Source organism: Pteropus vampyrus, unplaced genomic scaffold (genome assembly GCF_000151845.1).
Source record: "Pteropus vampyrus isolate Shadow unplaced genomic scaffold, Pvam_2.0 Scaffold25, whole genome shotgun sequence".
NCBI lineage: Eukaryota > Metazoa > Chordata > Mammalia > Chiroptera > Pteropodidae > Pteropus > Pteropus vampyrus.
The window spans coordinates 9,914,219-9,928,177 of NW_011888806.1; the positions used below are offsets into that span (position 1 = coordinate 9,914,219).

The 13,959-nt window shown below is 33.6% G+C and overlaps 1 protein-coding gene across 1 annotated transcript in view; it reads right to left on the reverse strand.

Moving 5' to 3' along the window:
• PTPN13 (protein tyrosine phosphatase, non-receptor type 13) overlaps nucleotides 1-13,959 on the reverse strand; it is a 176,472-nt gene that overhangs the window by 72,512 nt on the left and 90,001 nt on the right. Inside the window, exons 8-9 of the mRNA XM_023528410.1 lie at nucleotides 5,890-5,985; nucleotides 5,405-5,498 (exon numbers count right to left, since the gene is read on the reverse strand). Coding sequence (XP_023384178.1) covers nucleotides 5,405-5,498; nucleotides 5,890-5,985 — 190 coding nt within the window. The remainder of the gene's footprint in view (nucleotides 1-5,404; nucleotides 5,499-5,889; nucleotides 5,986-13,959) is intronic.

The window sequence follows — 13,959 nt, forward strand, 5'->3', positions numbered from 1 at the left end:
GTAACATTTTAGTTCTACTTCTGATGTATTAATATAGTTCGCTGTCCCATTTTCAGTGGGTAGATCTATATCCTCCACCTCTTCTCTGAGCAGTCAGCAGTCTCTGAAAACTGCCTCCCTGCAGTTCTCTCAGACTGGGGCTATTTTATTTATCTGGAACCACTGGGCCTGGAGATGGGATAGAGATTCCCTTTAATTCTTATTCCAGCTTCCAGATGATTGTCGACCTCTCCTCCAATAGCCCCCAGCCTCCATGAAGTACATGCTATGAAATCGCAGCATCCACTACTCTGCTTTGCTCTAGACGTTTATTGTTCTATTGGTCGACTCCCCCTTAGTTATTAAAGATTTAAGTGCCTGACTCCCCCTTAGTTATTAAAGATTTTGCTTCACCACTACTTCTGTCATACAGCCCTCTGGCCTCCTCCACTTCAGTCAACAATCTACTCCCATGGTCACGCCACAGGCTATTAACAATGACCACCTCTAAAATTTCCTGTTTCTACCCTCTAATACCTTTTCAATATAATCTCCTTTTTTTTTTTATAGCTAATTTCCTCTAATACTCTTCTTCAAAGAATTCATCGACTCAAGAATTTTAATCCATTGACTCTACCACTTTCTCCCTGGCCCTTACATTGTTTGAAATCTAAGGCCCATCACTAACATCACTCCTTTGCATATAACCTCAACTCTCATGAAACTGCAGAACCAAGCTGACTGACCTGACTGGGGCCCAGCATTGCCTGGTGACTATTCTCTTAGAGAACAATTTTATATCTTCTTTCTTCTCTTTTCAATACTCTCTTCCTCTTTATCTCTTAACTGATAACTTTCCCTCTGTTTTCTTGGTGAAAAAAGAAGCAATCAGGAAATAACTTCCTCATCCTTCTACCACCAAACTTTCTGAATCTATATCCATATGTTCTGCCTTCTCTTCTGTTACAATGGATGGATCTCCCACACACTTACATGGGCCCCAGACCTCTTCTGTGATTGGGATTCCACCTCTCCTGCCTACGCAAAGACTTTGCTCCTACAATTATCCTCTTGCATGCATCCATAATCTTGTATACACTAGGTCATTCCCATTAGCATACGAACACGCTATTTCCTACTATTTCCTACTCAGAATGAAATATCCTCCATCGGTTCCACATTCTCTTTTAGACTCTATCCTATTTTTCTGCTGTCATTTAGAGTAAACCTTTTCAAAATAGGTTTTGAATTTTATCTCTATTTCATCTCTCAATCTCTTGGACTCTCACCAATGGCTTTGGTCCATATTAGTTCACCAAAACTGGTCACAAAAATGACTGACCTCTAAAATAACTCATCTCTTTGTTATGAAAGCCAAATGACTGACTTCTAGGTTATCAAAGCCTAAGGATAATTCTCGATTTTTATTTTACGTGACCTCTAAGCACCATATGACAAAGTTGCTCAATGCTCACTCTTCTTGAAACATTTGAATTCTGGGAAATCATGCTCTTTATTTTCCTTCTACTTCACTGGCTCCTCCTTCTTTGTCTCTTTTGTTGGATCCTCCTTTATTTCTAATCTTTTAATATTAGACTACAACAGTGGTCAGACTCCAGATTTTTCTAGTCTCTATATACACTTCATACCTACACGATCTCATCTAGTCACATCATCTTACTTATTTTGTATGTTCTTATAACTCATCTCTCTCCTGAATTCTAATTCTATTTACCTGCATAAGTGAGTGTTCTTGGATGTTAATACACATTTTTAGCCTAAAACAAAATTCTTGATTCTTTTTCCCCATGTCCAACCTTCTCTCAATAATTCCCTGGTTGCTTAGTAAGCAATTTGGAGTCATTCTTGATTGCTCTTTCTTGCAAATTCCACGTCCAATTGAGCAGCAAATCCTGAAGGCACAATCTTAAAGATGTCTATATCTGATTCTTCTCTATTACCAACAACCAGCGCTGTATTTATCTCAAACACAACGCTGTAATTGCCTTCTGTTTTTTTACCCCTAATCTGTTCTTCAGAGAACAAATCTGTTTAAACCCATTAAATGTAATTTAGATCCTGGCTTTCTATGCTTTCAACCATCCAATGGCTTCTCATTATACTTAGAATCACATCCAGAGTGCTCACATTAGCTTCTGTGGTCTGACATGATTTGGGTCCTGGTTACCATCCACGCTGCCTTTCACTCATTCTGCTGCAGCTACATTGCCCTGCTTGCTATTTCTCTAACATGCATATCTCAGGGCCTCTGCTCTGTCTGTTCCCTTTGTCTGGAACTCTCTTCCTCCTGATAACCTACATGGTTCACTCTCCACTTCAAACGGTTTTCTGTTCAAATATCACCCCTTCGGAGAGGCTTTCTCTGATCATCCTACCTATGTAAAACAGAACTTGGACATCATATCCCTGTGCTCTCTATCCCTTTAACCTACTTTATTTTTCACTATCTGATGGTGTATTATCTACTTGTTTTTTAATGGTTTATTGTCAATCTCTCGGCCCTAGAAAGACCCTTGAGGGACGTTTTTTTTTGTCTTGTTCATGACTCTATCTCCAGTATCTAAAAGTACCCAGTACATGGTAGGTGCTCAATAATCATTTGTTGAGCAAATGATGAATATAATTTTATGGCTCATGAATCTCACTTAATGGGAGTCAAGAATAATAAAAACAATTTGAATCTATACATTTTAATTCACACCTGTTATTTTCACCAAATACATTAGCCTCCTTGTTCAAATTATTTTATAACAAAGGTACAAACAGGTAGCAAAAAAGACTGATTATCATTTCCTCTCTCCCAACACAATAACTAGTAAAAGTTCCTTTAAAGAGTGAAACGTTTGAGAGGCAAAAACAAACAAAAAAACAAACAAAAAACTCAGAAAATCTGAATCATTTAGGAATGAATAAATAGGTTGTTTTGAGTCATTAAAAAAGATTATTTCATCTAGCAGATAGGCACAAAAGAAATGGGAATTGTACTATGTATAAACTGTACTTCAAAAGTTAACACAAAAAAAATTCAGCAAAGCTCTTTGAAAACAGCTTTGAGTATCCTTTTTGATCACTGAAAGACACTTTTGATAGCTCAAAATCCAAAAATTACTCATTCTGCTTCATCTGACTCATAATTTCCTGTTAATCTCCCCCCACTCCCAGCAATACAAATCAATAGCACTGTTTGGATCTGTTTTTCCACTTCATTCTAGCTTAAGGGAATGGAAATTTTTATAAAGAAGTATGCAACATGTTTAAATACATCACTATTTATAGATCTCACAAATACGTGACCTAAAGAACAAAACAGGACCTCCTGATTGTGTACCAGAATGTTAAGGATGTTATCAGAAACTTTAGTACACATTCAGAAAATTCTGAACTTGAGTAAGGAATTTAGACTATATTTCAGTTAATGTGTTTTTCTGTGGGCAGAAAAAGAAAATGAGACTAGTTTAGAAGTAGAGTTTAGTACTCTACATTAAATATAACACACACACAAACCTAACAATCTACTTCTTGAAATATTTTTCTTTCTCTTATATTTTTTATCTAACTCAGATAACTATAAATACCACATTAAATTTTTTTATCTCTTACAGTGTGAAATAAAAGACTATTTATCACTAAAACATTATTTGATGAGCTAAGGTGGCCATACTGTTAATGTTTTCTATAATAAAACTTGGAAACAGTCAGTCAAAACTAAGATACTTTTTCTTAATCTCATAATCGCAATACTTTTGCGGTACCTTATCAAGAAAATTGATGACACAAAATGATTTATTTAGAGGAATGTTTTTAAATGACTAACAAACTGACTATAAAATCAAACCATTTTTAACACAAAATGTCAATAATTTTTCCAGTTGTTTTCTTTACTCCTACTTTTGATAAAGCTAAAACTATTTATAAGTTTTCTCAAATTATATATATAGTGACTTCCTCGATTCAACACAGAGCTTAGTGTAATTCAATATTTGCTTCTTATTGCTGTTCATCTCCAAACCCTTCTGTTTGTTTAAGAAAACTGCGTTTAATATCAAGCATAGATCTGTCTTTGCCTCATACCTCTTTGTTCAAAATTAACCAAAATAGGTTCAACGCAATTACTACTACCACAATGGGCTTGTAGTAATATACAATGGTATTGTGCAAATATAACATTACTTTAGGTAACTGAATACTTATTAGGACTTTCCTCAAAGAAAATAAAATATCATGGACTATTTTAAAAGGCAAAAGAGAGAAGAGAAAAAGACATAAATTTAATAAAAATTGGAACATTGAGGATAATTTCAGTGCAATGTATTTAATTACTTGGAGTTTAAACTTTGGATAAATTCTCTGCTTTAAATCACATGGCTAGAGTTACCTGGTCTATTAAAAGTTTACAGCTGTAAAACAGTGTTTGCCAGAATTAATTAGCTAAGGAGCAAGTTTTTGTTAATTTCCAAATGATTCTTTTCCATATCTTTTATATATCTTTTGTATTTTTTTGTGGCACCTGAATTAAACAAACCAAGATATCTAATTTAAAAGGATTCCCATAGTTTGGGAGTATATTCTGAAGCAACCTCTGGTTCTCTAATATCTTATTATAAATTTGAAATTATGCTTAACATTAACAACATGGTTTTGTTCATGTAAGGGACCTGTGCACACATGTAAAGGATACATATCAATATATTCACTACTGATTTGACACTTTTCAGTTTAAACAAAGTAAATCAATACATAGCTATATAGTACCACCATCCTAAGCCTGGCTCAAGAATAATACCTAACGCCTTGTAAGAAAGCTAAATATTTCAGTATGAAAATGAACTCTACACAGCCAAAACTAGGCTTTAAAAAAAATATAAGAGAACCTCTTTTAAATCGGGAAAGATGTAGTGAATAATTAACTTTTTATATAATAGGTTACTTAATGGTAACCTACTCATTATTCAATCAACAAATAATACTCACTGAAAACCTGCTTGGTGAGCCTGTTCAGCCTTCTTCTGAAAGAAGTATTTTTATTTCTTAGAAATCAAGGTTTACTATCTTCTCATAGATCTTTAATGCCATACCTTCAGAATGTCTTAACTGTTAATAAGTTATAGTACATTTAAGTTATATTACTTAATAAAATAAGTTATATTACTCCCAATTTCAAAATTCAACATAAACTATAATCAGAGCTTATTCTAATTTTAAAAGATTATAATAAGTCAAATTCAAACTACTGCAATGTCTTTCACATAATTGAATAAATTTGCAAGAACTTAAAAAGGAGGGGAAGGAAAAGGAAAATGGAGAAAACAGAGTAAAAAGGATAATTAAAAAAATTCTACATAATTCTAATTAAAAAAAATCTGTCACTGTAAATATATCATTATTATTTTTTCACATGGCATACCTTGGTCTGTGTGACTGGCCTTGACTTGGAGTTTCATCCACTCCTGGGAGGCCACTGTTGGATTCAAATCTCTTTGAAGCTTCACTTTTTCTCACTAATTATGAAAGAAAAAGGAATAAAAGCACAGATGATAATAATATGAAATAATCTTATAACTTAAGCATTTAGCAGATACGTAAGATAATTTTTACAAATAATATTCACATAATCAAATTAATGACAATGTCATTAAACTCTTTAGAGATAAGTCATGTTAGTTTTTAAGACAATGAATTATTTTCTATATTATGAAAATGACTACATTTATTGTTCGGTGAAACTGCTATTAGGCTCCTATAATACCATTAAAATGAACAAGTGGTAGCTTTTCATTATTCTTAAATTTTATATAGAAGTAATCTTTTGACACCTCCTATCTCAACACTACTGATAAAGAAGAAAATCACGGTTTTTAAAAACATTTTGCTTGTTGAGGTATCTCTTACCTTGTCTGAAATCTGATTCAGAGGAAATAATAGATGGACTTTCGCTGGAGGTACTAAAGATATCACTGTGGTAAGTTTTGTATCTTCGAGGTGTTTCTAAAAGGATTAAAACAAAAACATTAGAAAGCAAACTCTAGCAGTTCCACACAAATCAAATAAAATATTACGTTCACTCTTGTAAGACTGTAACATTTTATACATTACTTCAAATTTACCACTTGCTGGATGGTATTCAAACAATGTGATTCCAATTTTGAGGCAGTTCGGAAGACTGGTTAAGAGCCTGGACCCTGACAGCAGATTGAGTGGATTTTAATCTCAGCTCCGCTAATCATGGGTACGTGATTTTAGGAAGTAACTTAACCTTTCTGTGACTCATCTTCAGCTGAAAAGGAGGCATAATAATTGTGTACACCTCATAGGGTTGCTGTGAGCATAAAATGAATTAACATACACAAAGCTCTTAGAAAAGAATGGATGCTCTATAAAAATCATCATTAATATCAGTTTTTGAATGCTTAATATGTGTAATTCTCTGTGTTAGGTGCTATAAGAGATAGAAAATCTAAAGACACAGTCTAAAGCTCAAATAATTTTTAATGTAGAAGTACAAAATACTTAATTTGAGACAGGTTGTTTAGTTCCACCACAGTGAGATAAGTAAGCATTGGAAGTGGGGGAGACTGTGCAGGGCTGTACAGCGTGTGCTCTGTATGGGGGGCAGGACTCCACTAAAATCTAAATTCTGCCTTCTAAATGTTTTTGACTTGCCTCCTCTTCATACTCACCATAGCTATCACAGATCACTATTCATCTCATGCCTGGAATATTTCATGTGTCCCGATTCTCCTTTCTGCAGTCTTGCTCATCTCATTATAATTCACATTACAGAGAGTGAACTTTACAGAAATAAGAATCTGAGCATATTGCTATATTTCTCAAACTAGAGTCCTCAACATACAGTTTAAAAACTTCTTAGCTTGATATTCAAAGACTTTCATAACCTGATCTTGACTGCATTTATAGCAGTGGCTCTTGATACTGCGAAATCACAGATTCACTTTTTAGAAACATGAAAAATATAGATCTCTCTCCCCACACCCCTCAAAACATACATATACACAAACATTTAAATAAAACTTTAAAAATCCAATGCAAGTAAAACCCTTGTTCTGTGGCCTCATCGTCATCTACTTCCCCAAATTCTTCATTCTTGTTCCAAATTCACACATTTATAAAAGCATAGAAATTTTTAGGTTCCTCCTGAAACATACTTTGTCAGCTAGAAATGTTGTCCCTCCCCCTCTTCTTTTATTTCCCTGAATATTTTTTCTTTTTCCTTTAAGAGAAGCCTCAACTTCAACACAAGTCTTTCATGATCACCTAAAGGCTGAGTTAGACATTGCTTCTCTTACTTTCTTATTGCTTTATGCTTAACTAGATGCAACTCTTCCACTGCCTGAAAATTCTCTAGTTGTTTGTTTCCTCTACCTAAGTTAAAAACTCTCTGACAAAAAAGATTGTGTCTTTTTTAAATGTACTTCTAGTATCTACCAAGCATCTGGTGCATAGCAAGCACATAATAAATGTTTTCTCAATGAATATGAATGAACGCATAAATGAATAGATGAGTATGTGTTACATGACGGTCACTGATGACCTTTAAGAGAACTATTTCCAGTCAGACAAGTTAGCACAGACAAGTCAGAGGCCAAATCAGAAAGGGTTAAAGAAGGACTAGATGGTATGAAATTGAGAAAATGAGTATACACTATTTTTTCAATAAGTTTAAGGGTTTGAGAAAGGAAAATGATTTTAAAAAATAGACTGAATGAGTTATCAGGGTCTTTTTGGCAGAGTGGAATGTCTGAGAATGATTTAGGCAGTGGATAATAAATCTGTGGATTGGAGAAGATTGAAGTTGTAAATGATCGTGGAGAAAACTTATGAAAAAAATGTTCTAAGAAGACAGGGAAAAAAAAAAACAAACCCCTACACACATGGGTTGGTTAGTTTTGCAAGGAGAAAGAAGCTTTTCTTTTTAAGACAAAGAAATGATGGGCAAGGGAAAGAGAGAAAATACAGAGAGAATTTCAATATATATCAGAAAGTTGTCTTATTCTTGGTAATAAAAAGTGAATCACTTTCTGGGAGCAAGCTTAATGGGGAGTTTGAAAACAGTAAAGAAATTCTGCTGTGAAGAATGTGGTAAATCAGCAAAAACCACATGAAAGCTTCCATGTAGCCATGAGAGTTTAGGCTAGAATGCATGAATTATGTTGGAACCTAACAGGATGGTTTTGTGGCTTTTCCTTGACACTAGAAAAAGTAGACATGGACAATATCTAGGACCGAGGAGTGACATGGAATGTATGGCAGCAGATAATCAAGGTATGTGAGGAATTCTTTTTCACTAGTTTGCAAGCTTGAGAACAGGGACTTCACAAAATGAATCTTCCTTTGTGCTAGAAATTGTTCAATAAAGATTCTTAAAAGAAAAAAAGATGGATGCATGAAGGAAATAGTCAAATAGCATCATAGGAATCAGGCTTGTAGAACCAGGATGGAAATAATGGCTGGAAGAGTTAGGAGATCACGCTGAGACAAAACTTTAAATAAATGAGAGGAGTAGAAGAATAAATGACTGGCTATGGACTTGAAGGAGAGGAGGCTGTGCATTGTTCTATGACAATATTTACCTGGAGAAGTAGGTATAACATATGAGATTCCTCCTTTGTCCAGCTTTGTATACAGTGAACATGAGTATCAAATAATACTATAATTAATGAAAAGAGTTTGGAATTGAAAATTCAAGTATTTACCAGTGTTTGTTTTAAAAAATGATTCCGTTCAACCATAGTCTTATGGTAAAATAAATAAGATAATTTTTTTAAATCCTCTGGTTTAAGATGAATGTGATTGGAAAGAATCGCAGATGTCAAAACAATAGTTTTATCTAATACTATTTAACTTCATTGAACATAGTTAAATGATTACTTGAGAAGAATGGCTATTTTCAAGGGGCACCAAATAACTTTTTGTATTACTATTATAAAACCCCCATGCTAAAATTTTTGAGGAATTTTCCCAAAGTAACTTGACCAAATTACAAACCTGGCATTGCAACATACAGTGCAGTAAAATCAGTAAGGCTAATGTACAGAGGTACAGTTTTACCTTACAAAGAAAAGTAGCTTATAAAGTCTATTGTATGACTGAAGCGCACAACTTCAGTCACTTGGATTATGCCATGCAATAATAACTTCACACCCTACATTAAATAAATTTACTATTTAATGACTATTTCTGTAAATGGCTATAAGTTAGTAAATAAATTTTAATTCTAATTTGCATTCTTTGGTGATGCTTTATAATTGTTCTTTTTTTACATGTCCATATTTCCCCTCTCTTGCTAGCTTATGTTTTGTTTCTTTTTTCTTTAGTTTAGTCTGACAACACTAGCAAAGTTTTTAATTCTTGGGTTTCTTCTGTAATGTAACTTCGACAAACCCCTCTTAAAGAAATTACAATAAATCATCCTCCCTTGAGGAACTATTGGTCTATAAATGGTCTCAGGACCACATCTGCAGGGAGAAAGGGAATTGCCTTATGATGCTTTACTGCTTTATAGTAATAGGGGGCTAGCATTCCATATATAATGGATGACTAGGTTAGCAGGACTATTAAGGGGTAAGAAGACATTTTTTCCCCTTAAGATTGGGGTAGGGGTGGGTATCTATGTTAATTAAAGTGGTAGGAATCTTTTTTGGGAGCTTATTGTATTCTGGAATATATCTTTTAAAAGGCTGTTAGCCACGTTCTTTTCATGTAATGACATGACAGATATAATGAGATTAAAGTTCCCAGGCAATATTTACCTCTCACTCATGCTTATAAGGTTATAATCAGATTAAAGTTCTCAGCCAAAATTTACTACACACTCATGCTTACAAGAAAGGTTAGCCCTTGTAAGTATGGGCTTTCAATTTCTGAATTAAATAATAAATTTGACCATTTCAGGAATTATTATAAAATTGCATGTCCTTCACCATAAGTACCTTGCATAATTGGTTTATACAGAGTGGCACATTTTCCATGCTCACAGATCATTTGCGTAGGAGCATTTATTGGCTTTCTGAGATGACCTATATTAAAGCATCCAGTAGACACTAACTAGATAGAGCGTAGCTTTCCTCTTCTGTTCTGGTCTGCAGAAGGGCAGTCCCTAACTTTCCATGAGCTGTCCTTAACATTATTAATAACTTTTCTTTTTGGAGCATCCAGACACCACATATATTTTCTATCTCTATCTAAAAGTATATTATTAGCACTTTAGATTTGGTCCAGATCCTAGAAATGTGATATTAGCTGTGTGATTAAAACAAAACAAAACAAAACAAAACAAAACAAAACACCCCAACTTTTTATAATGAAAAGTTCTAAATGGAAAAGAGAGAACAGTAAAACCCCATTACCCACCTCCCAGCATTAACAAATCCTAATAATTGTTATTTTAATTAGAAAGTGCCAGACTATTATTTTTTTAACAAAGAGATACTCCTAAGTATATAATACTACAAAGTTTTCTGAATGCCAAAATTCTTGAATGATGTGCAGTGGACCTACAAGAATGTTCAAATACACACTTTATAAAATGCACATGTGGCCACTTTCATTGCAAGGTTAAAACTGTAATAGAAAAATCTGAGCTTTCATTATTACAACTGCAAAACTAAATTTATTTGCCTTTTGTAGGATAAAATTAGACTCAATATCTCATTTCTTGGTTGGCAAGTTTCTTTTCTCAGCTAGTAAATATTTAAACGAAACCTACATTGTACAAATCAGAGTACTAGGGTCCACTTAGGGTCCATGATTATTCTTCATTTCACTAGACAATTTCCTTCTTTTGACTTCCTATAAGTACTTAGTTTGCAGATATGGAAAATGAAGTTGTAGTAAAGAATCTTAGTGCAGAAATACTTATGAGTACCAAAAAAAAAAAAAAAAAAAAAGGGAGAATAAAATCAGCCTACACGTATATCATCAAATCAGAAGCACCTAATAGGGTGTGTGTGAATATATGTAAATAAACACATAAAACATAGAGGAATATATTTTCTCTAAAATACATTTTGTAGAATAGCAATGAGAAAATTAAAAAAGGGGGAGACTACAGAGGAATGGCTTAAAGAATTAACATTTGGAGAGAAGTCTAGTGATAGAGATTTCATAAGCACATGTTCTGACATTTGAAGAAAGCTTTTAATTTCTAGTACTATTTTACGATAATTCAGAGTACATATTTTTTGTCAGAATACAAGGTATAAAATCCTGACATTTTACTATCCTATAACTGTAATTTGATTCTATAAACAAAAATCACTCCAACTCTAATAATCATATTTGACTCCAATTACATAGTAACAATAAAAAGCAGCTTTCCAATAGACTAGAATGTTTTGACATGAGTTCTTGACAACTGAGAGTCGCAATTTCTACCATCACTTAACCCACTTAACACTTTACACATATAAAATTGTGGCATGTGATCAGGAACAGTATGCTTTTTAATGTTTAAAAGATACGAAGATTTGCACAATATTCTGAATTTACATAAAACTATTTCAGATGAAATATTCAAATCTATAATCTTCACATTAAAGGAATCTAAGCCAGCACAAACTAATCTAAAAACACTATTTATAAGTGACACGTATTCAAGCTCAGACAAGTAACATGCAGAAAGTAAGACAGCCAACTGCAACATCAGGAATTAAATAACCACTTTAGCTTGACATTTCTTTACCTTAAATACATGACTCAAATTACAGATAGAAGTTTCAAGAAGAAATGCACAAAATGACTGGTTTTGTAGCTCAGAACCATAAAATTTTAAAACCTTGCATTTTTTAAAGGTTGTGAACCCTAATAAAATATTTCAATTTTCAAATAAAGTATAGAAAAATAATAATGTTATACATTTATGCATGAAGTGTTTTTCTCTATGCTTTCTTTTTAAGGGGTTAATCTCTGGAAATTAGCTATTGTACTTTTTATATGTTCACTGGAGTCCTCTGCATTCTATATTATATCATATTGTAGGATATATGAATAGAATATATTCTAAAATCGCATGAGAGCTAGATATGATCAAAAATTTTAACTAGTAACTTAGGCAAGTATGAATACATGTAAACGAGGAAGAATATATGGATAAATGCTCAGTGAACTGTACACTAATTTAAAGATGTAAAATTTGTGCAGAGTAGGAATGGCAAAAAGAACGAATAGTCTCCAATTTCCTCTGTGGGGGTCTTGTGTAATGTAGTAGCCACAAACTTAGGCTATGACTTGCATCTGAGATGTCTGTACCACTCTTCTAGCATCCTCCAGGATCCTCTGCTGTTATGACTTTACTGCCCTTTCTAAAGCTTTCAAATAGTACAGAAGTCTAAAGGAAATTGATTGCATTTGCTGTTGGTTGCTCAGGCTATGACAGACAAATAAGTGATTTTCTCTTAGAATTGGACAAAGAAGAGGAGAAGGAGGTAGGATTTCTCCTCACTATAATTCATCAGAGAATACTGTTGTCTCTCGTATCTGAAATAGCACCACTGAAGATACAAAATATTTAATATTAATAGCCACATTACAATACTCGGTTTAGATTAACAAACAATTATGAGTATCTATTATATGTAGATGTTTAGGCCAAATAACTGATGTCTACAGCAGGAGAAACAAGCTCTTCTAAACAAATAATTTCAGTGAAAAACACAGGTGACCATCTTAAACTGGGAAGGTGAGAGAAAGCTTCCTGATCCAGGCAATACCTAAAAGCTTTGATAGTCTTAAAACAGAAAGCTGCATGAATAAAGACATAAAAATACAAAATGGCATGTATGGAGGGAGGGAGGGAAGGGGAAGAGAGAGAGAGAGAGAGAGACAGACAGACAGACAATATGTAAAAGTGTACATGGTGTTGGAGTGAGGTGTGAGATGGGAAGTGCTAAAGGACGACACTGAAAATATACGATCGTGAAGATCCTCAATACCATGATCTAAGGAGTTAGAATTTTATTCTGCTCAGATGATGGAACATTAAATGGCTGGAGGCAGAGAAAGAATGTATTCAAATTTTCATGGCAGGGAAATGAAAGACAAATTGTTGCTGCGAGATCAATTTAGAAAGCTATTTGCATAGTCCATGGGCAACAGAAAGAACCGACTAGGATGAAAAAGTTGCTGGGTTTTAAAAATTGCGATGATACCCATTGCTAGTAAGATCCATTTTAAACCTTTCTTAAAACATATCAGTCCATGCTTCTTAGACGGTGTCTATGGTAAAGCCAAATTGGGTCTATGTTAACTGTGTATGAGTTAGATTTAAATTAGGTACCTAATTTCTGATAAAGTAGCCTACGATTTCTGTGGACTCCAAAATCAAATTATGTTACTATGAATATAGATGATGGAAAATTTTTACTCGTTTCACCTTTAACTTTCCTTAGTGCTTAAAAATGAAATATTTCTTATCAGTTGTATTTTAAAGAACAAGTAGCTGCACACCTTTTATCAAACCAATCTTTCCTCAGCTGAACATTAATATTTTATACTATACTAACTTTATATAACTTTGTAAACTTAAATACAATATTCAGTTCCTCAGTTGCACTAGCCAAAATGTAAGCACTCAATAGTCACATGTGGCTTGTAGCTACTGAGGTGGACTTTGTAGAGAGAGAACATTTCCTCCCCTGAAGTTCTATTGGATGATGCTGATCTTTTTATAATTCAACCCTAGAAACAGAGTAGGCACTTGATCCTTTCTGGCTAAGATGCTGGGTCCATCTATTATGCTCTTCGGAGATACAAAATATGTTTGCATCTTAGTAGTATAATAATTAAGTTATTAATATCTGAAATATATGTGATATTAGACCAATACCACATAAAATCCCTGCTTATATTTATTTCTGTGGAAGTGATGAGTGAAATAGAAACTGGATATTAAAATTATTTAATTTAGTTCTTGGAGTAATCTAAATGATAACTCAATTATACCTT